At 43.9% G+C, this 24,899-nt stretch overlaps 1 protein-coding gene across 5 annotated transcripts in view; it reads left to right on the plus strand.

The window, feature by feature from the left end:
- The window catches only part of LOC143775635 (uncharacterized), a 65,619-nt gene extending 42,464 nt beyond the window's left edge, over nucleotides 1–23,155 (plus strand). For 4 of the 5 annotated variants that reach the window (XM_077263996.1, XM_077263998.1, XM_077264000.1 and 1 more), the window contains exons 2-7: nucleotides 6,453–6,533; nucleotides 14,695–14,813; nucleotides 15,178–15,346; nucleotides 18,936–19,029; nucleotides 21,155–21,370; nucleotides 21,452–23,155. In XM_077263996.1, coding sequence (XP_077120111.1) covers nucleotides 6,453–6,533; nucleotides 14,695–14,813; nucleotides 15,178–15,346; nucleotides 18,936–19,029; nucleotides 21,155–21,370; nucleotides 21,452–22,098 — 1,326 coding nt within the window. In that variant the 3' untranslated portion in view covers nucleotides 22,099–23,155. Of the gene's footprint in view, nucleotides 1–3,700; nucleotides 3,786–6,452; nucleotides 6,534–14,694; nucleotides 14,814–15,177; nucleotides 15,347–18,935; nucleotides 19,030–21,154; nucleotides 21,371–21,451 lie in introns of all 5 variants that reach the window. The other variant, XM_077263997.1, reaches the window with a different exon arrangement.
- The last annotated feature ends 1,744 nt before the right edge of the window (nucleotides 23,156–24,899 follow it).

A 24,899-nucleotide genomic window follows, 5' to 3' on the forward strand; every position in this document is an offset into this window, starting at 1 on the left:
CCTAAGCCCCTTAGTGTTCTAACCCACGACACCCATTTCATGGCTGTTATAGAGTATGATACTCACCAAAATGACTCACACCCACACAGAGTATGATACCCCTACATTGAGTCCCCCTCACAATTTTACCCCATGCCTACAGCATTTTGCCCATTAAGTACCTCCTCCCACAGTATGACATTCCCATACTTTCCCCACTCACAGTATTACACAGCATCATGGCTCCCTCACAGTATGATGACACCAGTCAGTATCAAAGTTTCATAGCTCCCCATTATTATTATTTATATAGAACCATTAATTCCATGGTGCTGTATATGAGAAAGGGGTTACATACAGGGTTATAGATATCGTTTACAGTAAACGAATTTACAATGACAGACTGGTACAGAGGCGAGAGGACTCTGTCCTTGTGGACTTACGTACTACAGGATAATGGGGAAGAGACAGAATGTCGAGGTGCAGCAGCTCCGGTGTTGGTGAGGCGGCAGCTCGGTTGGTGGTGAGGCGGCAGCTCAGGGGGGGGGGTGAGGCAGCAGAATGGATATTGAAGGCTGTGCTGTAAGCTTTCCTGAAGAGATGAGTTTTCTGGATAAGCAGATGTGTTGAGGCATGGAATTCCAGAGGATGGGGGATATTCGGGAGAAGTCTTGGAGGCGGTTGTGTTAGGAACAAATAAGTGTGGTGGAGAGTAGGAGGTCTTGGGAGGATTGAAGACTGCGTGAGGGAAGATACTGGGAGATTAGTTCAGAGATATAGGGAGGGGACTGGTTGTGGATGGCGTTGTAGATCAGTGTTAGTAGTTTGAACTGGATTCATTGGGGAATTGGGAGCCAGTGGAGGGATTTGCAGAGGGGAGAAAAAGGGGAGTAGCTAGGAGAGAGGTGGATTAGGTGGGCAGCAGAGTTGAGGACAGACTGGAGTGGTGCAAGAGAGTTAGCGGTGAGGCCACAGAGGAGGGTGTTACAGTAGTCGAGGCGGGAGATGATGAGGGCATGCACAAGAGTTTTAGTAGATTGAGGGCTGAGGAAGGGACGGATTCTGGCAATATTTTTGAGTTGGAGGCGACAGGAGGTGGCAAGAGTTTGGACGTGCAGTTTGAAGGACAGGGCAGAGTCAAGAGTTACTCCGAGGCAGCGGATTACAGGTGCGGGAGAGAGCGTGATGCTGTTTACCATAATAGATAGATCAGGTAGGGGAGATATGTGAGGTGGAGGAAAGATGATGAGTCCGATTTTGTCTACATTGAGTTTTAGGAAGCGAGGGGTGAAAAAGGAGGATATGGCTCATAGACACTCCGGGATTCTGGACAGCAGGGAGGTGACATCTGGGCCAGAGTGGTAGATCTGAGTGTCGTCTGCATTCATGTGGTACTGGAGGCCATAATACTTTGAGTTGTGCTAGGCCAGGGGTATAGATGGAAAAAAGTAGGGGCCCCAGGACAGAGCCTTGAGGGACACTAACAGAGAGAGGGCGGGATGAGGAGGTAGTGTGGGAGTGGGAATGCAAAATGTGCAGTCGGAAAGGTATGAGGCAATCCAGGACAGGGCAAGGTCTTTGATGCCAAGGGAAGAAAGAATCTGTAGCAGAAGGCAGTGGTCGACTGTGTCGAAGGCAGAGGACAGTTCGAGAAGGAGGAGGATGGAGGACTGTCTGTTGGCTTTGGCTGTGAGTAAGTCATTAGTAATTTTGGTCAGGGCAGTTTCGGTGGAGTGGTGGGGGCGGAAGCCAGATTGAAGGTTGTCAAGGAGAGAGTTAGATGAGAGGTGGGAGGAAAGTTGAGCATGGACATGCTGCTCAAGGAGTTTTGAATCAAACGGGAGCAGTGATATGGGGCGATAGCTGGGCATAGCGGTTGGGTCAAGGTTTGTTTTTTGAGGATAGGTGTGATGGTGGCATGTTTGAAGGCAGAGGGGAAGACAGCAGATGATAGCGATAGGTTGAAGAGATGGGTTAGGGCTGGAATGAGCGTGTTAGTGAGGTTGGGGAGCAGGTGGGAAGGTATGGGGTCAAGTGCACAGGTGGTGAGGTGTGATTTGGAAAGGAGGTGAGTAAGCTCTCCTTCAGTGATGTTGGAGAGGGAGGTTATTAGGGAAGGGCAGAGGTCTGGTATATTGAGTGGTTAGAGTGGTGGAACAGTAAAGGTTTGCCTTGTTTGGTCAATCTTGTTTTTGAAGTAGGTGGCAAAATCTCCACACAGTATAGTATGATGGCCCCTCAGAATGATGCTCCTACAGCCCCCACTGAGTATAATGGCCCCCATAGCACCTCATTTAATATGACGGCCCTTACAAACTCTAACTCAGAATGATGGCTGCAACAGCCTCTCACTCAGTATAATAGCCCACCACTAATATGATGCCCTCACATCCCCCCCAATCAGTATGATATCCATTACAACCTCTCACTCAGTATGATGGCCCCAACACTACTCACTCATTAAAATAGCCAAAAAGTGCACCACCACTCAGTAGGATAGCCCCCCACTCAGTAGGATAGCCCACAAAGCCCCTCACACAATATGATGGCCCCATAATCCCGCATTTTGTATGAGTGCCCAACAGTCCCTCACTCAATATGACCGCACAGTCCCTTACTTAGTATGATGGTCCCACAGCCCCTTGACTCAGTATGAATATGCCACAGCGAGCGTCGCACTGAGTATGATGGCCCCACAGCCCCTCACTTGGTATGATGCCCTCACAGCCCCTCTCTCATTATGATGGCTTACTTGCATAGCCATGTCACCCCAGTGCGCTGTATGGGTCTGTAGTACAGGGTTCTCCGCACAGTAGGAATAAAATGTAGAGACATCATCATACCTGCAGTGTGCTGAGTCTCAGGCGCATAGCCACAGGCTAAATGGTGGATCACAGAGCTGTTAGCTCCCTGATCCACCATTCTATTCACTGGTATCTGCTTCTTGAGGAGGCAAGTACCAATAAAATTGTGACCACGGGCAGATGAGGAGAGCTCAGTGCCACACATGGGGTCTGTGGGGCCATCATATTGAGTGAGGGGCTATGTGGGCATCATAAGTAGTGAGGCTCTATGGGGGACACCGTACCATGTGAGGGTCTGCTGGGGCCATCAAGCTGCGTGGAGGACCATCATACTGAGTGGGAGGCTGTGGAGGCCATGAAGCTGTGTGGGGTGCTGTGAGGGCTCTGAGAATGAAGATAACACAAACTGTGATGACAGGAAGTTGTGATAATTCTTGAGCTTCATAGCGAATGTGTGGTCTGCCAGTGCTACTGATTTGGACCCAGGGATAAGAAGAAATATAACATAACAGCTGGATTTTCTCCAATGGATATTGTGTTTCAGTAGACTAAATCAACTTTGCATCCAGCTCTCATACAGAGCTGGTCTTGGTCTACTGACATCTATGCCAATCGATAGATTTGTGCCTTGCTTGCAATGATGAGAACCGTAACCACTGTTTACTGTATAGTAGCTATCCAGTGCTCAGTAGCTATTAACTATTTAGCAAGAGGTAACATTAGCACCTAGGTTGCATAAAGTACACTTGACCATTTGCAAGATATCGAATACACTGCTATTAAGTATTTGATTTCCTTTATGCTGTAATATCTTTGTTCTGTGACAGATAATCCCCGCTTTTGTCACATGGGCAAAGAGTTTAATGTTTATTCTACAAAACCTTTTCAGTTGTCTCTTGTATGTCCACAATGTACAGAGCATATCAGCCGATTTTGCCAACAGCAAATCTCTACCTGCAGGATAAGTGGGACAGAAATAGATATGAAGCACACAGAAAAAAGGTAAGGGACTGAGTCTTGTTTGGAGGGAATAAGCTTTTAAAGGGGCATCAGTTGTATTTAAAAAAGATAGTAGGGATTCTGGGGTAACCGGTCTTAGCTGTAACATTTATTGGAGGAGATTTAATCATATTGTTTATTTTAAAACCACTATATTTAAAGGAATTGTCCCCTTTCAGAAAACAAAACTTCCATAGGCTGTCTTAGCTATAAAAAAAATAAAAATAAAAAAGTAATATTTATCTCTCCAGGTCCAACACTAAGCTCTGTCACTACCACAGTAGCTTTTGTTTGTCTGCAGCGCTGACATCATGTCAACAGTGTTGTAGCCAATAATTGTGCTCGGCAGCTAATTGGCTGTAGCGGTATTGACTTGACAGCAGCAGTCAGCACTGGACCGGGGAAGGATAAGTAGTACTTGGTTAGGGTTTTTTATGGCTACCACAGCCTATGAGGAAGATTTTTCTGACAGCCTTGGTAAGACTTGGTGGCCATCCACCAACCATCCTCTACTCCATCCATCTGGACCATCCAGGGTTGCACAACACTCATCGTTAAACAAGACTGCTTTACAAGTAGTCTACATGTATGTCTGGGCTCACTGCAACAGTTTCTGCTTGTCAGCACTGTTTAGGGGTGAACAAATAGTAGGTTCACGTACAACTAAGCTAGAGGATCCTACACCATGAGGTTTGTGGGACACCAGAAGCACTAGCAGCTTCAAATACCTGTTTACTACTTTGTAATGGTATTTTAGCAGCTGCTCTCCAAGGCCCACTTCACATGTACATGCTTCTGGTACATATGACATCAGTTTTTTTCACGGATACCACATGTACCCATTATAACCTATGAAGATCTTCACATGTCTGTTTTCCCCACACCACATGGAGACATGTCCATTTGTTTACCTGCACCACGGATAATAAGGGCCAATACAAGTCTATGGGTCCATGAAAAACAGGTACAGCATGCGGATGGCATTGTGTGCTGTCCGTGTGCTCTCCACCGCTTACCATCTGTTTACACCTAGCCAGATAAGTTAAGTTCACTTGGACATTAATTAGGCTGTGTTTGCATTACAGAGCTCAAAACAGGTTTGTTACACTACTAGGGGGCCTCTGTGTGTTATACACATGGATGTTTTAGGGTATGTGCACACGTTCAGGATTTCTTGCAGAAATTTCCTGAAGAAAACCGGAAATTTTCTGCAAGAAATCCGCATTTTTTTTTTTGCGTTTTTTTTGCGTTTTTTTCGCGTTTTTTTAGCATTCTGCAAGCGTAATTAGCTTGCAGAATGCTAAAGTTTTCCAAGCGATCTGTAGCATCGCTTGGAAAACTGACTGACAAGTTGGTCACACTTGTCAAACATACTGTTTGACAAGTGTGACCAACTTTTTACTATAGATGCAGCTTATGCAGCATCTATAGTAAAAGATAGAATGTTTAAAAATAATAAAAAAAATAAAAAAAATGCTTATACTCACCCAGACATCTCATCAGCGGCATCCGTTCGTCTTCCTATAGCTGGTGTGTGCGCGCAGGACCTTCCGTGACGTCACGGTCACGTGAGCGGTCACATGACCGCTCACGACCAATCACAGGACAGTGACGTCATCGGCGAGGTCCTTCGCCGCACATCAGCTACAGGAACCGAACGGCAGCGTGCAGTGGAGGCGGGAACACTGCGCGGGACATCGAGGGTGAGTATATCGCTATTTTTTATTTTATTTCTTATTTTTTGACCACTTATATGGTGCCCAGTGCGTGGAGGAGAGTCTCCTCTCCTCCACCCTGGGTACCAACCGCACATAATCTGCTTACTTCCCGCATGGTGTGCACAGCCCCGTGCGGGAAGTAAGCAGATCAATGGACCCCTAGGTGTGCGGAATCCCTGCAATTCCGCATTTTTAATGAACATGTTGCTTTTTTTTCCGCTATGCGATTTTTTCACGGAAAAAATCGCAATATTTGCACAAAAAATGCGGAATACCTTGTAAATAATAGGAGGCATAGGTTAGCGTTTTTTTCGCGTTTTTATCACGTTTTTATAGCGAAAAAACGCGAAAAAAACGCTAAAAATCCTGAACGTGTGCACATGGCCTTACACTACAATATAAAACTGACAAAATGTATTGAAGAAAACATTTTTTACTGTCATGCCCTTTTTCATCTATAGGGACACCTGTCCGAATACTTTTTTTTTAGCAATTTGGGGGTATACGTCATGCAAAATGAGCTGTAAAAATGTGAACCTAGCCTAAAACAGTTTTTTTTCCTTTTTTTTGGGGGGGGGGGGGCAAAGTCATCCAGAATTCTGATGTATGTATCTTAGTAAATCGGCCGCAATCTGTTAGCATTGGCTAGATATATAGCAAAACTAAGTGTATACAAGTTTGTTGCCTATGAATGTCAACAAGCTTTTTTGTTTGTGTTTAATAAATTATTAATTATATCAGTTTGCTAATGCAGCAGCAAATCACCCATATTCAACATTATGGAGCATATTGACCTTATTTTTGTGTATGAAGCTTAAAAGATCATCTGGACTGAACATGAAAATTATATACTGGATGTATGAAAGCATATGGAGAAAAATTTGACATAAAAGATGTCAGAAAATAACAAGGAATTCATAACAAGGGATTAAAATTACATTTCTTGTCACAGGTAGCAACGGCTGTTCCTGCAGTAAATACGAAAGGCTCTGAGACACCCATACATCTGCTTGTGAATATGAAAAAAGTACAGGTAAGATGCAAATAGTTATTTATAGATCATAAATCATAAACAGCAAATCAGATGCAATGGTCCACATTTAATAATGGTGCCTAATAATAATAATAATAATCTAGGACAAGGGTGGGCAATTCAATTTCCAGAGGTGCCACATGAGAGACCGTGACTGTTGTGGAGGGCCGAACCAATAGACTGAAATGAATTAAGCTCAATATTAATATCAACATATAATTATTAATATAATAATTATAATTAATATTAGTTATCACTCAATATTGAGCAGAATTTAGTATGCCGATATTACCCTATATACTGTTTGAACCCGAATTTAGCCTCTTCTATATATTGTATGAGGCCCACACAGCCTCCCCATGTCCAGCATATGAGGCCCACGCAGCCTCCCTGCCATGCGCTGCTTACAAGCATAAAGCAGCTGCTGGCATGGGAACAAGATGCTGTGAGGGAGCGCCAGGAAGGTAAGTGTAATGGTACTTTTTTTATGTTTTCTGATGGGGCCATGCATATCAGGATGGGGTGGGGACCAATTATAAGGATAGGGCCTTGCATACCAGGTTGGGGGCCAATCATACCAAGCCGCTATTAAAGAGAAATCAATATTCATTGCCCTCCACGCCCATGGGCAGTGGGCACAGGAGTTAGCCACAACCTCCGGCTCCAGCCTCCTGTGACCCACTGCTTCGCAGATGCCGCTGCCCCTCCTACCCACCACAGTCAAAGCCGGTACATACGGACTATGAGACGCACCCCCAATTTTCCTCCACATTTTTGGAGGAAAAAAGTGCCTCTTATAGTCCAAAAAATACGGTAGACAGCGGAGACAGCAAGCAGGCACTTTGCCCAAGTCTGATGTAGGATGTTTAGGGTAATGAGTCATCAGAAAATTACCTATCATTTTATATATTACATGAATGCTTAAAAATGTTTTTTATTTGTTCATATGACAATTTGTATTAGATACAAAATAGAAATCTTGAAATTTTCACACTGGTCAGTGTGGCTAGTCTAAACTCATGATTCCTCTTCATTCAGGAAATCCAAATGTACATTAGCAGCAATAGACTGACTCAGACCCTCTCTTTTCTATTGAATCACAAAATCGCAATGTTGTCTTATAATTAGAGATGAGCTAATTTGCTTGGGTTCCCTCTTATTCGGCAAGCTATAGCGTTCTTGCCAAATAAGCTGCAGAGGAAACCAGGATTCCTGGATCGCGCCGGCCGATCAGCTGATCGGCGCCGCAGCTGCATGTGTCGCGGCTGTGTCAGTCACGACACATGCATGGAGAGCCATGAAAGTGGCTTGTATAGGGCGCTGGTCACACACAGGTACACACATGACAGATGACACCCTGCAGTATCGGACATGACCAGTTTTGTGCCTGATTGGGGCAGATTACCCCTTAAATACCGCTGTTAATCGTGACAGCAGTATTTAAGATGTTACAAGGGGGTCACAAGACCCCCTTATTAACCATCGGAACCCCGCGATGAGAATGCTTTTGGCATATCAGGGGCTCTCCAAATGCGACATGGCGTCCGCTCTCGATTTCAGATGTTTTTGCGTTCAAATAGTAAAATGGTGCTACTTCCCTTTCGAGCCCTGCCATTCACCCAAACAGTGGATTTCCCCCACATATGGGTATCGGCATATTCAGGGAAAATTGCACAACAAATTTTAGAGTACAATTTCTCCTGTTACTCTTGTGAAAATAACAAATTTGTAGATAAAGTAAAATTTTTGTGAAAAAAAAGATAAATGTTAATTTTTTCCTTCCGCGTAACGGATCACTTACGGCAACACTGTGTTCGGCCTCATTCACTCCTTATGGTATTTGCGGCACTTGCCATGATCTGGCAAATGCGGTACCATACCTCCCAACTTTTGAAGAAGGGAAGGAGGCACAAAGTGTGCGGCGCGCGTAGCGCGCCGTGGCAAATTTTAGGCCACGCCTCTGACCACACCCATTTCACAACTAGTCACACCCATATCCACATCCCAACCACAGCCATTTAGCACTGCTGATCACACTGTTTTATATACAATAATTATAAACGAAAAAATATGGCCACAGTGCTCCATACTGTATAATGGCCACACATGATGCTCCATACTGTATAATGGCCACACATGATGCTCCATACTGTATAATGGCCACACATGATGCCCCATACTGTATAATGACCACACATGATGCTCCATACTGTATAATGGCCACACATGATGCTCCATACTGTATAATGGCCACACATGATGCTCCATACTGTATAATGGCCACACATGATGCTCAATACTGTATAATGGCCACACATGATGCTCAATACTGTATAACGGCCACACACAGTTCTCCATGATACTGTATAATGGCCACAGTGCTCCATACTGTATAACGGCCATACATGATGCTCCATATTGTATAATGGCCACACATGATGCTCAATACTGTACAACGGCCACACATGATGCTCAATACTGTACAACGGCCACACACAGTTCTCCATGATACTGTATAATGACCCCCCCTCCTGTATGCATGGCTCATATTCCCCCCCTGTATGCATGGCTCACACTCCCCCCCTGTATGCATGGCTCACACTCCCCACCCCCCCGTATACATGGCTCATATTCACCCCCCTGTATGCATGGCTCATATACACCCCCCCCTCTGTATGCATGGCTCATATTCACCCCCCCATATGCATGGCTCATATTCATCCCCCCGTGTGCATGGCTCATATACACCCCCCCTGTATGCATGGCTCATATACAACCCCCCCTGCATGCATGGGTCATATTCACCCCCCCCCTGTATGCATGGGTCATATTCACCCCCCCCTGTATGCATGGCTCATATTCACCCCCCCCCCCCCTCTGTATGCATGGCTCATATTCACCCCCCCCTCTGTATGCATGGCTCATATTCACCCCCCCCTGTATGCATGGCTCATATTCACCACCCCCGTATGCATGGCTCATATTCACCCCCCCCCCCCCCGTATGCATGGCTCATATTCACCCCCCCTGTATGCATGGCTCATATTCACCCCCCCTGTATGCATGGCTCATATTCACCCCCCCCTGTATGCATGGCTCATATTCACCCCCCCATATGCATGGCTCATATTCACCCCCCATATGCATGGCTCATATTCACCCCCCCCCGTATGCATGGCTCATATACACCCCCCCCTGTATGCATGGCTCATATACACCCCCCCTGTATGCATGGCTCATATACACCCCCCCCCCCGTATGCATGGCTCATATACACCCCCCCCCCCCGTATGCATGGCTCATATACACCCCCCCCCCCCCGTATGCATGGCTCATATACACCCCCCCCCCTGTATGCATGGGTCATCTCCCCACCCCTCCCTCTGTATGCATGGCTCATATTCCACCCCCCCTGTATGCATGGCTGATGGCCCATCAGCCATGCATACAGGGGGGGTGGAATATGAGTCATGCATATGGCTCATATATTCCCCCCCGTAGGACCAGGTATATACCGTGCCCTGGCATACACAGGGGTGGCAGAGCAGGACTTGGATGGCGTGCGGGGAGTTTGCCAGTCAGCCGGACCGGGACCCGCTCGGCTCTGCTATATCTGCACAGCACTCACCTTCAGGTCGTGCGGGTCCCGGTCCGGCTGACTGTCATACGAATTCTCCGGCGTCAGCATCGGGGCAGAGGAGCCGTTGAACTCGTCCATGAAGATGCGAGCGTCGGCTTCCTCCTTAGGGGGAGACGGCCGCCCGCGACTGCTCCGAGCTGCGGCGCGAGAAGACACTTCCTGGCTGGATAGCGCACCTGCTCTCCGCGCCCCCCTCCTACCCGCCCGGTGTGAGTTGTGAGTATTGTTTTCAAGGAGGGCGGGTGGGACTCGGAGGCGGGGGGCGGGAGGTGGGGGGGCGGGGCGGTCGGTCGCTTGTGACCTGGGACTTGAAAAAAAAAAAAAAACCCTTGCTCAGGTGCCGCCCCCCCCCGCAATGTCGCCGCCCTAGGCACGTGCCCTCGAGTGCCTAGTGGCAAATACGGCCCTGTATATAGGCCCCTCAAAGTCACTTCAGATGTGATGTGGTCCCTGAAAAAATGGTCTTGTAAAAATAAGAAATCGCTGGCTGACTTTTAACCCTTCTAACTTCCTAACAAAAAAAAAATTCTGTTACAAAAATTGTGCTGATGTACATGTGGGAAACTTTATTTATTAACTATTTTGTGTGACATAACTCTCTGATTTAAGGGCATAAGAATTACAAGTTTGAATTTTGCTACATTTTCTAATTTTTCATCCAATAACCGATATTTTCATAAATAAATGCAAGTCATATAGAAGAAATTTTACCACTATCATGAAGTACAATAAGTCATGAAAAAAACATTCTCAGAATCAGCGGGATCCATTAAAGCGTTCCAGAGTTATGACCTCATAAAGTGGCACTGGTCAGAATTAAAAAATGTGGCTTGGTCAAAATTGGCTCACTAAGGGGTTAATACTCGTGTGTGTGTGTGTGTGTGTGTGGGGGGGGGGGGGGGGGGGGATGGGGGGTGTTTGCACAAAACTATGTAGCATAAACACCATACCAAATATTCACTGTGGGAACTTAGCCTAAACTTTACAATAACTAATAATATACTGTATGTTGTTTTCTATAGAACTTGTCACTACTGGTACTTATTTGTTGATAACCTTGAATGCGGCTTGATTCATACATCGTTCGCAAAGAACAACCTGCCCAATTCCAGCCTTGCTGAAGCATCCCCAAATCATCACCCATCGTCCTCCAAATTTCAACAGTGGGTGCAGGACACTGTGGCTTTTAGGCCATGTTCACACTTTGCGGCGTCCCTCTGCGGGTTCTCCCGCAGCGGAATTGATAAATCTGCAGGGCAAAACCGCTGCGGTTATCCCTGCAGATTTATCGCGGTTTGTTCCGCGGTTTCCGCTGCGGGATTACTCCTATACTATTGATGCTGCATATGCAGCAATATGCAGCATCAATAGTAATGTTAACAATAATAAAAATTGGTTATACTCACCCTCCGATGTCCGGATCTCCTTGGCGCTGCACGCGGCGGTCCGTTTCCAAAGATGCTGTGCCGAGAAGGACCTTCGTGACGTCACGGTCATGTGACCCGGGCGTCATCACGGTCATGTGACCGCGACGTCACCGCAGGTCCTGTTCGCACAGCAACTCTGACCGGCCGGCCGCGGGCAGCGCTGAGAGGTGAGTATAACATGATTTTTTATTTTTATTCTTTTTTTTACCCCAAATATGGTTCCCAGGGCATGGAGGGAGAGTCTCCTCTCCTCCACCCCGGGTACCACCCGCACATTAACCGCTTACTTCCCGCAACGTGGGCACAGCCCCATGCGGGAAGTAAGCGGTTCAATGCATTCCTATGGGTGCAGATTCACAGCGATTCTGCACAAAGAAGTGACATGCTGCGGGTTTTAAACCGCTGCGTTTCTGCACGGTTTTTCCCGCAGCATGTGCACAGCGGTTTGCGGTTTCCATAGGGTTTACATGTAAATGGAAACGCTATGGAAACTGCTGCGGACCCGCAGCATCAAAATGGCCGCGGTTCCGCGGTAAAAACCGCAAAGTGTGAACATTGCCTTACACCTCTCCAGGTCTCCGTCTAACCATTAGACGACCAGGTGTTGATCTGGAAATGCTTCAGCAAGGCTGGAATTGGGCAGGTTTTTCTTTGCGAAGGACGTATGAATCAAGCCACATACAAGGTTATCCTGGAAAAACAGTTGATTCCTTCTGCTCAGGCAATGTTCCCCAACTCTGCGGACTGGTTTTTCCGGCAGGTCAATGCACCATGCCACACAGCTAGGTCAATCAAGGTGTGGATGAAGGACCACCACATCAAATCCCTGTCATGGCCAGCCCAATCTCCAGTCCTGAACCCCATTGAAAACCTCTGGAATGTAATCAAGAGGAAGATGGATACTCACAAGCCATCAAATAAAGAACTGCTTAGGCTGGTTTCACACTTGCGTTTTTATCTGCATGCGTTTTTTAAAAAAACGCATGTGTGAAAAACGCATGTAAACGCGGTAAAACGCATGCGTTTTTTAGACGCATGCGTTTTTATAGAAAAACACAAGAAAACACAAGAAAACACAAGAAAAAACAAGAAAACCCTAACCCTAACCCTAAACGTGACTGAAATATGTGGCACTGAAATACGTGCAACTGAAATACGTGGTACTTAAATACGTGGCACTTAAATACGTGGCACGTGGCACTTAAATACGTGGCACGTGGCACTTAAATACGTGGCATGTGGCACTTAAATACGTGGCACGTGGCACTTAAATACGTGGCACGTGGCACTTAAATATGTGGTACTTAAATACGTGGCACTTAAATACGTGGCACGTGGCACTTTAATACGTGGCACGTGGCACTTAAATATGTGCCACGTGGCACTTAAATACGTGGCACGTGGCACTTTAATACGTGGCACGTGGCACTTAAATATGTGGCACGTGGCACTTAAATACGTGGCACGTGGCATACGTGGCACTGAAATACGTGATACGTGGCACTTAAATACGTGGCAATATGACTGTCAGAAAATGTTCATTAAACGGTTAGGGGTGAGGTTAGGGGTAGAGTTAGGGTTAGGGTTTGGATCCCTTTATCACCTTGATGGTGGTGGGTGGCTTTTCAGTGTGTTTTCTGTTTTTTTTCTATAAAAACGCATGCGTTTTTAGCGCAAACGCATGTGCTTAAAAACGCATGCGTTTACATAGACAGCAATGCATTTTTTTGCCGCGAAAAAACGCATGCGTTTTTTCGCGGCAAAAAAACGCGCAAGAAAATACTGCAGGTAGCATTTTTGAAAATGAACGCATGCAGACAAAAAACGCATGCGTTTGAAAACGCGACCAAACGCATGTGCAAAAAAACGCATGCGTTTTCAATGTTAAATATAGGGAAAAAAACGCATGCGTTTTTTGTGCAAAAAACGCTGCAGACAAAAACGCAAGTGTGAAACCAGCCTTACATTTTTGTACCAGGAGTGGCATAAGGTCACCCAAAAGCAATGTGAAAGACTGGTGGAAAACATGCCAAAGTGCATGAAAGCTGTGATTAAAAATCATGGTTATTCCACAAAATATTGATTTTTGACCTCTCCCCGAGTTAAAACATTATTATTGTTTTTTCTAAATGATTATAAACTTGTTTTTTTTCTGCAAGCAATGCATTTTTTTGTCATTTTGACCATTTCTCATTTTCAAAAAAAAAAAGCAACATGTATTGCTTGGAACTTCGGAGACATGTTGTTAGTAGTTAATAGAAAAAAAGTACAATTTACATTTTACTCAAAAATATACCTATAAAGAGAAAAATCAGACAAACTGAAAATTTTGCAGTGGTCTCTTAATTTTTGCCAGAGCTGTATGTTTTAAAACAAAACACCAATTTTATGCCCTCAAAAATTAGAGAAATATATCACATCGCAAATGAAATTTACATTCAACAAATATATTACATTCCATCTGATGGTGAAGAAGAGGCAGTAGAAAGAAATCATTACCCGACCACAGCCTTGCACAAAGCGACAAGCAGCAACCTATAAAGAGTACAGTATAATGTAACGTACGCCTAGAACGACAACTCTACTCACTCTGTTCTTTTTCGAAGGTCAGCTAAAATATTTCTTTTTAAATAGTGAGCAAATTATTATTATTTATTATTATTATTATTATTATAGCACCATTTATTATATGGTGCTTTACATGTGAAAAGGGTTATACATAATTAAAACAAGTACAATATTTTTAAGCAATACAAGTCACAACTGATACAGGAGGAGAGAAGACCCTGTCCATGAGGGCTCACAATCTACATGGGATGAGTAAGGATACAGTAGGCGAGGGTAGAGCTAGTTGTGCAGTGGTTTGGTTGATCTGTGGTTACGGCAGGTTGTAGGCTTGTCAGAAGAGGTAGGTCTTCTGGTTCCTTTTGAAGGTTTCCATGGTAGGTGAGTCTACAAATGACGTTTCATATTCTGAAAAAGTAATCATTGAAGTTGTATTGTTCGCAGAGAACACTTTTGGTTCTGTATAAAGATACCTTTGTCCAACATGTGAATTTGCGTTCATGCTTTATGTGTTTTGATCACAACACAGATGAAACGAGAACTTCAAGCGCTTACAGAGAAGCAGAACCTCATGCTTTCAAACAGACTGAGTGCTATACGTCAATCTAATGGACGAGTAGACAACTGGAACCTCTACCCTCAGCGCAGGTACCTAAATAGGCAAGCTAAGCACTGTATCAAGGGGCAGCACAGACATAGACATAGCTTTAGCCATGTTCCCTTCTTTTATTCTAAATTTATTGCAAACTATTGGAGTTGTCACTTCTGTTCCACGTTCTTTCATATCCAGCAAGGCTTGTATGGTTTTCCTTACTGCAACCTGTACTATGTTAGTTTGGATGCTGTCTTGGATTTTATGTACCTATAATATATGAAAATACCCTTTACCTCTCCATACTGGTTAATTAAGGGAGTTGCATCTACAACAAGAACATTATGCTCCTTGTTGAAATATTCAGATTAAAATAATCTCTATTACTCTAGTTTATTTTTATGTTTTTCGCATGAGCAGCCTGAATGCTACCCAACAACGTCAAAACTTTAACAAGATTTCCTATGAGAATGGCAAAATTTTAGAGAGAATCCTGAGACGAGAGTCTGAATATGGACGATGGGAGTCAGAATGGGAAAAGGTGAAACGGATACAAGCAAATATATCCCGATATCCACAAGTTCCTTGGGTAAGATGCAAAGGCGTGCTAGGTGTGGGTACATTGATATCAGTATGATGGAAAGATATACATGAAGGCTTATATTTTTTATTAAAAATAAATTCCATCTCTTACAAAAGAGACACATGATAGGGACAAATTATTTATTCATTCTAGGGCACAAGCATGGCCTGACAGCAATGTGTAATTGATTCCTATTGCTATGCTTCAAATTACAAGGATGTTTCTCTGTATTGCAGGAACGTCTAATGACATGTGTTTATAGTCACAAAATGGAAATATGCAAAGATATAAAATGACATTCCTGCAGGAAACTTACATCTGATTTTAAGCAAACTCATGTATGATCAAAAAACTTCAAAATTGCCATTCTTTTACATTAAACAGACATTAAAAGAGGTTATCTACTGTGGCTGGTCTGGTAAAATCATCATCTTAAAATAATACATTTTTGTGCCAATAAAGGCCCCAGCTGCCCATCTTTTGCATTTTGTAGACAATTAATGCTACATTCATTCAATGACGATAGCAAAGACAATGATTATACCACTTAACCGCATCTTCAGCTTTCAAAAGCCTCTAAACGCCAATATACAGTGGGGCAAAAAAGTATTTAGTCAGCCAGCAATAGTGCAAGTTCCACCACTTAAAAAGATGAGAGGCGTCTGTAATTTACATCATAGGTAGACCTCAACTATGGGAGACAAACTGAGAAAAAAAAATCCAGAAAATCACATTGTCTGTTTTTTTATCATTTTATTTGCATTTTATGGTGGAAAATAAGTATTTGGTCAGAAACAAACAATCAAGATTTCTGGCTCTCACAGACCTGTAACTTCTTCTTTAAGAGTCTCCTCTTTCCTCCACTCATTACCTGTAGTAATGGCACCTGTTTAAACTTGTTATCAGTATAAAAAGACACCTGTGCACACCCTCAAACAGTCTGACTCCAAACTCCACTATGGTGAAGGCCAAAGAGCTGTCAAAGGACACCAGAAACAAAATTGTAGCCCTGCACCAGGCTGGGAAGACTGAATCTGCAATAGCCAACCAGCTTGGAGTGAAGAAATCAACAGTGGGAGCAATAATTAGAAAATGGAAGACATACAAGACCACTGATAATCTCCCTCGATCTGGGGCTCCACGCAAAATCCCACCCCGTGGGGTCAGAATGATCACAAGAACGGTGAGTAAAAATCCCAGAACCACGCGGGGGGACCTAGTGAATGAACTGCAGAGAGCTGGGACCAATTTAACAAGGCCTACCATAAGTAACACACTACGCCACCATGGACTCAGATCCCGCAGTGCCAGACGTGTCCCACTGCTTAAGCCAGTACATGTCCGGGCCCGTCTGAAGTTTGCTAGAGAGCATTTGGATGATCCAGAGGAGTTTTGGGAGAATGTCCTATGGTCTGATGAAACCAAACTGGAACTGTTTGGTAGAAACACAACTTGTCGTGTTTGGAGGAAAAAGAATACTGAGTTGCATCCATCAAACACCATACCTACTGTAAAGCATGGTGGTGGAAACATCATGCTTTGGGGCTGTTTCTCTGCAAAGGGGCCAGGACGACTGATCCGGGTACATGAAAGAATGAATGGGGCCATGTATTGTGAGATTTTGAGTGCAAACCTCCTTCCATCAGCAAGGGCATTGAAGATGAAACGTGGCTGGGTCTTTCAACATGACAATGATCCAAAGCACACCGCCAGGGCAACGAAGGAGTGGCTTCGTAAGAAGCATTTCAAGGTCCTGGAGTGGCCTAGCCAGTCTCCAGATCTCAACCCTATAGAAAACCTTTGGAGGGAGTTGAAAGTCCGTGTTGCCAAGCGAAAAGCCAACAACATCACTGCTCTAGAGATCTGCATGGAGGAATGGGCCAACATACCAACAACAGTGTGTGGCAACCTTGCGAAGACTTACAGAAAACGTTTGACCTCTGTCATTGCCAACAAAGGATATATTACAAAGTATTGAGATGAAATTTTGTTTCTGACCAAATACTTATTTTCCACCATAAAATGCAAATAAAATGATAAAAAAACAGACAATGTGATTTTCTGGATTTTTTTTTCTCAGTTTGTCTCCCATAGTTGAGGTCTACCTATGATGTAAATTACAGACGCCTCTCATCTTTTTAAGTGGTGGAACTTGCACTATTGCTGACTGACTAAATACTTTTTTGCCCCACTGTATATAGTGAATAATAAGTCATTTTCTCATATAAATGTTATTTGCCAAAGATTAGTGTATATACTAGTGTATATACTGGTACGCGCTGGGTAGTGACAAAGGTAAAAGGAGCCACACATAAAAACTCCCACAAATAAGGATAAGAGACCATATAATGCTATCAGTATAACCCAGGAAGGCCGTCAATAGGATACATAAGAGTTAATTTGCCCTACCTTTGCTGGTAGCAATTCACATAGATGAGAAGACTGAAATAATCCGTGTTCGCCAAAGAAGGCTGGAGTAATGCGTGTGTTCTTCTCCTGCTGAGTCCAGGTAATAGTGCGTGTATCCAAACTAGTGGCTGCCCCGGCCGGTAGCAGCCACCTGGAGTTATCCCTCTGAGAGGAGCGGGGGTCCAGCGTTACCGGCGCCGCGTGGAGTGTAAGCGGTGATCCGGATAGTGCGCAGGACCTGTGTGACGTCGGCAGTCACGTGACCACTCACAGATGCCGAGGGTGAGTACGGGGTGCAAGAGGGATCAAAAACCAACGCGTTTCGGAGAAAACTTCCTCCTTCCTCAGGAACCCTGAGCATTATATGGTCTCTTATCCTTATTTGTGGGAGTTTTTGTGTGTGGCTCCTTTTACTTTTGTCACTACCCAGCGCGTACCAGTATATACACTAGTATATACACTAATCTTTTTCATATAGTATTTTCTTACAGGCTATTTGTGCAAGCCTGTTGGTGTCGCTGCGGGTAGCTGTTAAGTTTTGTGACACTTTTTTGCGCCACCATATTTTGCATTTTAAATGTTATTTGCACTTTTGAGTTTTTCAAATGTACCAAGTAAAGTATGAATTGATGTTTTCAAATAGCTTGTGTACAAATACTAAACCATCCAATCCAAGACAATAGAGATACTTTATTTTTCTTAAAGGGGTTGCCTACTACTAGGACAACCTTTTCCTAAACTAAATGTTCGGCCATGATAAACTAGAGAAGCCTATACTCACCTCCCGTGCGGTTCCAGGAGTGTCGGCACTCGCGGTCCCAGGGCTGTGATGTGGTGGAATGACACGTAATGCCCGGTGCCCAATCAGCACTGGCGTCACTGTCTCCACCTTTGGACAAACTGAACATGAGGAGGAAGTCAGGTCTGCAGCTCATCCTGGACTTCCTCTTCATGTTCAATTTGTCCGAAGGCGGAGACAGTGACGCCAGCGCTGATTGAGGGCCGTGCATTATGTGTCATTCCACCACATCACAGCCCTGTGACCGCGAGTGCCGACACTGCTGGAACGGCGCTGGCACGGGAGAGGATTATAGGCTTTTTTGATTTATCGGGGCCAAACATTTAGTTTAAGAAGGGGTTGTCCTGGTAATTGAGAAACCCTTTAATATATTCTTTTTCTTAACAGGCCAGAGAGCACAGAGTCACATTTATCGACAATAAAAGAAATATGGACATCCCTGATCTGTTTGAGGAAAATGAGACAGCGAGCTCACAAAGCAGTGAGTAACTATATACACCAAAACTGCCCCAGTATGCTTTATGCCAAGTACAAACATTTCACTAGGAGGTATATGAGTTCCTGAGTCTGTGGCAGATATTCTGGTTAAAGGGTAGCAATGTTTATGGATGCTATTTTTTGCTGTAATGTATATATGGAATATGAAAATGATTTACCACATGAACTGATTTTTTTTCATAATTTCCAAGATTAAATATGTAACTCAGTAATCAGTAGCTAAGCTACTGGGGAGGGCAGTTAACCCAGGACCCGCACTCATAAGTGCCCACCCGTAGCTACAGCTAGCCTTTACTGTATCAGTGTGCACAACACACCAATACAACTAATCTCGGCAGTGGAGCAGGGATACACGGTCTCCCTGCACTACCGTTCAGCCTCATCATTCTGCTGTGACTGCACCCACAGGACATCAGAGTCCCAGTGATGTCAGCGTGACGCGTGAGGACTCTAACATCGTGTGCTTGCTCGAGATCCTCAGCCACTGCATGATCCTTCCGTGGCTGAGAGGCAGTTCAGGGGCATCAACTTGTTGGTCACCCCAGTAAAATATATGATCATTTTTATTTTATTTAAAACTTTTGGTGTAGGAGCGGGCTCTCATACATTTTAGGAGATACTGTGGGGGGCCCTTAAAGTGTGAGGGCTATTATACAGTGTGGGGGCCCTCATACAGTATGGGGGTTAATATGGGGGCCATCATACAGTATAGTGGTTAATTCAACCTACAAATGGGTGCCTAAGGAGCTCACAAACCACCAACACATGTATTAAAGTAAAGCTATTGAACAGCTCTAGTGTCGTCTATTAAGCTATTCCATATTTTATTAATGGTATAATGGTGTATGTCTAGAAATGGAAGGCCAAAGGGACACACTTTTTGGCCCAGTCTGAGAATAAAGCTCTACGAACACATTGTAAAGCTTTAAATCTTATACAGTGGTCAAGATGTATTAAATGTAAACCTCTTTAATGGAAACTACTGTCAGAAGGGAAAAATTCTCACTGCTCATTAATCCTAATTTCAGTTAAAGTCTTTCTGTTCATAAATCATCCATTTGCCATGCAGATTTCTCTTCAGGTCTCACATTTATTCAGAATCAAGAAGTGTTTGCTGTATTGAAAATCTTGATGACGGGTCTTAAAGGGAATATGTAATGTCCCCAAACACTATTAACCTACAGATATATGGTTCATCTGCAAGGATAGTGCAGCTATAGGAAAAAAATAACTTTATTCCTTCTGGAGCCATCAGCTTTCTGTCATAGAGGCATGCCCAGAGGGACTTCATTAATCCCTCACAACATTGTGAGCGGCAGCTATGAGCCTGTTGATTGAAAGCTCACTTTGCAGAGATGCGCTGCAGAACAAGCTGTCAATTATAGGTGCTGCCACTCACCACTCCAAGTGCACTCTGCGGTGAATAAAGCTGCTTTGGTCACACCTCTATAACTGAAAGCCAGTGGCTACCGGGAGGAAAAAGTTTATTTTATCCCAGTACCTGCACTTACAGTAAGCCGGCTGGACAACAATGTAATGCTATTAACCTGCAGATTAACCCTATTATAATTTTCTGGGGTGAACATATCAGTGATGCAAACTGTGTAGCTGCACAAGGGTCCAAGAGGTAAAGGGGTCCATGCTCACCATCAAAGCCAGTGAAATGTTGCATTATGATGTTTTATCGGGCTGCAAAGGGTCATTATACTGTTCTTACACAGGGACCCCTTTCTGTGTCCACTCCTGAAACCCTTCTTGTAACATGATGGACGGGGCTAGCTGACCAGCTAATCAACTACGCTCTCTGCCTCTTCATCATCCATGATGGAGAAGGTGGAGGCTTAGATATCGATCTAAACTAGCCAGCCAACTCCTTTCACCATCTTATTCACACAGGGATGCAAGAGGGTTTCTTATCAAGGGCAAATGGTGATTTATGAAGAATTAAGGTACTTTGGTATATTCATTAATTCACATTTTGGTAACAATGAAAGTGCTTTTTATGTTACTGGATAACTTTTTTTTGATATTAGCTGCTTTGTTCACCAATTGTTTTCTTATTGGAGTTTTATATAACTAATTCAAATGTGAGATTTTTATTTTTATAGGATCTACACTAAAACTTGACAGCATCTCAAAAAGAACAGACCTTAATAAAACAAATGTTAGCTCGAATCACACAGAAAACAGGAAAGGACCATCTTTAATACAGGTTGAAAAGTTAGTGAATACTGAGTCTGGGGATAAAGACCATTGCTATTCAGGACAGAGTTCTTACAAAATCTGTAAGAGAGGAACAGCCACCAGTCCAACATCAGAGAAAGGTAACAACAAAGACCAGGAGATATCTCCATTAGATCAGAAGTCTTTTACTAAACTCAAACATTGTGCTAAATATTTTACAGAAATTACTTCTGGAGGAAGAGAACAAGATGATCTAATAGTATGTAAGCATAGTTCTCAGGAAGAGTGTATGAGTGAAAAATCTCAGCTGGGTATTCCGAGTGGAACAAAGCTTAAAAATGCAAGAAGATCAACTATGTCTTTCGAACACTCCGATCAGAACTTTGATAGCTCTCAGGAGTCAGATGCAAGTTCTTGTTACTCATTCCAAGGCTCTGAGGAAAGGTCTTCTCCCTGCTCCTCACGATCTTCAGAAATGGCAGAGACTATGTCAAGCCGAAGAGTAACTCTGAAAACAAGGATGACAAGTTCTAGTTCAACATCAATAAGAAGTGTGCAGAGTCCAGAAGCATCCTCACACAAACTAAATATATCAAATATAAAAAATGTTTATAGCAGCCATCGTCCTTCATCTCAAGAATCTAGTACAACATCAATAAGGCATCCAGAAACTCCTGTAACATCCTTCCACAGACTAGTTTCAAAAGAGAATAAAATATATGGTAGCCTGGATATGTCACTTCTGGAATCTGAGAAAAGTTATTGTGACTTACAACAGTCAACAAATAGATATTCCGAAGCCTCAGAAAGGACGGCTACCAGCAGCCCAGAGTCCATTGTAATTTATCCCCAAAAGTGGCCAATGTAAAGGCTTTATACTCTAGAAAAAGTCTGTCTAGAAGAGTCCTGTTAAGGAATAACTTCTGGACATGTGATTCTGGCAGGACACAAAACTACATATCTAAATCCAAATAGTACAACAATTAATTACTATACGGTATTTCAATTGTGTTTATTGTCAGATTAAGCTGTCGTGTATGAAAAATATTAGGCACAATGCACCAAAAACTGTCTTATGTGGCTAACATCACAATTATAATTAGTTTTAGACACTTTTTTTGCGCCTTTCTCAAGAGCGGAGTCTGGATTAGTGTGAAGGGATGTTGCTTTATGAAGGAATGTGTGGCTTAGGATGTGACACTGTGCTCCAAAATTTGCACGAATTAGGCCAATCATGGGTGTATAAAATTAGACAAAATTGAATAAAGATCCAAACATGATCAGGCAGCAAAATCCATAAATGTGTAAATTTTAAGATTGTCTAGTAAGTTTACACTGTCTGAAAATTAGACCGTCTTAGTAAATCTGCTCTTTTCTGTGCTTTGGTCACTCCTACTAGCTGAAAGACAAAGTTTAACAAATGTACTAAAATTGCTTAATTTGAGGACAATGTAAACTTAGACTAGATCTTAAAATTCACCATTTGTATCTCAGTGGTTCATGCCGGATGATAAATTTAACACCGTTTTAGACATTTTTGTCTAACTTTACACCACATACTGGTTGGATAACTTTGCTCCAGAAATTTGCTTAAAAGTTTGGGTCATGAGATTAAATTAAAAACCATATTCCTTTCTCACTAGGCCATCCCTTTTGACAACGGAAAAACAAAAATTGTCTGCAGCATATAAGTAATGTGGGTGGCGCAAGAGGTGTATAAGCATTTTTTGAAGCTAATTGTGCCAGAATTCTGTTTATTTAGATTAGTAAACCTCTCTAATATTATGCATGCCTTTGTTGTTTTTTTTTTGGCTAATAGCTCAGTAGATTTGTCTCACACTATATTACCCTTACATAGGACAGCAAAGTCTGATTAGATTCTGTGCACAGAACAATAAAAATAAAAAATGTGTGACCTTGTTGAATTGTTTTCCACACTGATAGACACTTTTTGTTTGGCTGGAAAATATGCTAATTCCTTTTTATTTGTAAATGAAGTGCCTTTTGTGATTTCCAACCTGTGGCTCTCCTGCTGTTATGAAACAAACAATCCGCTTGCTCTAATTGTCTCATATAACTAGTTGTATATCCAGGTAAAGAATTGTGCTTTACATAATTCGACTTTACACAAGGTATCTTCCTTTTTGAGTGATTTAGTTGTGATGTGTGCCTGTTTTTCAATGTACATTCAGTAAATGAATGTATCTTTTTAGGCAGTCTAAAGGTACCGTCACACTAAACGATATCGCTAGCGATCCGTGACGTTGCAGCGTCCTGGCTAGCGATATCGTTTAGTTTGACACGCAGCAGCGATCAGGATCCTGCTGTGATATCGCTGGTCGTTGAACAAAGTTCAGAACTTTATTTGGTCGTCAGACCGGCGTGTATCGTCGTGTTTGACACCAAAAGCAACGATACCAGCGATGTTTTACACTGGTAACCAGGGTAAACATCGGGTTACTAAGCGCAGGGCCACGCTTAGTAACCCGATGTTTACCCTGGTTACCAGTGTAAAATGTAAAAAAAATAAACAGTACATACTCACCTTCGCGTCCCCCGGCGTCCGCTTCCCACACTGACTGAGCGCCGTAAAGTGAAAGTGAAAGTACAGCACAGCGGTGACGTCACCGCTCTGCTGTTAGGGCCGGCGCTCAGTCAGTGCAGGAAGCGGACGCCGGGGGACGCGAATGTAAGTATGTACTGTTTGTTTTTTTTACATTTTACGCTGGTAACCAGGGTAAACATCGGGTTATTAAGCGCGGCCCTGCGCTTAGTAACCCGATGTTTACCCTGGTTACCCGGGGACCTCGGCATCGTTGGTCGCTGGAGAGCGGTCTGTGTGACAGCTCTCCAGCGACCAAACAGCAACGCTGCAGCGATCAGCATCGTTGTCTGTATCGCTGCAGCGTCGCTTAGTGTGACGGTACCTTAAGGGTACCATTACACTAAACGATTTACCAACGATCACGACCAGCGATACGACCTGGCCGTGATCGTTGGTAAGTCGTTGTGTGGTCGCTGGAGAGCTGTCACACAGACAGCTCTCCAGCGACCAACGATGCCGAAGTCCCCGGGTAACCATGGTAAATATCGGGTTACTAAGCGCAGGGCCGCGCTTAGTAACCCGATGTTTACCCTGGTTACCATTGTAAATGTAAAAAAACCAAAAACACTACATACTCACATTCCGGTGACTGTCACGTCCCTCGCCGTCAGCTTCCCGCACTGACTGTGTCAGTGCCGGCCGTAAAGCACAGCACAGCGGTGACGTCACCGCTGTGCTCTGCTTTTACTTTATGGCCGGCGCTCACAGTCAGTGCGGGAAGCTGACGGCGAGGGACGTGACAGACATCAGAAGGTGAGTATGTAGTGTTTTTTTTTTACATTTACAATGGTAACCAGGGTAAACATCGGGTTACTAAGCGTGGCCCTGCGCTTAGTAACCCGATGTTTACCCTGGTTACAAGCGAACACATCGCTGGATCGGTGTCACACACACCGATCCAGCGATGACAGCGGGTGATCCAGCGACGAAATAAAGTTTCAAATGATCTGCTACGACGTACGATTCTCAGCGGGGTCCCTGATCGCAGTAGCGTGTCAGACACATCGAGATCGTATGTATATCGCTGGAACGTCACGGATCGTGCCGTCGTAGCGACCAAAGTG

Source organism: Ranitomeya variabilis, chromosome 5 (genome assembly GCF_051348905.1).
Source record: "Ranitomeya variabilis isolate aRanVar5 chromosome 5, aRanVar5.hap1, whole genome shotgun sequence".
NCBI classification, from domain to species: Eukaryota; Metazoa; Chordata; class Amphibia; order Anura; family Dendrobatidae; genus Ranitomeya; species Ranitomeya variabilis.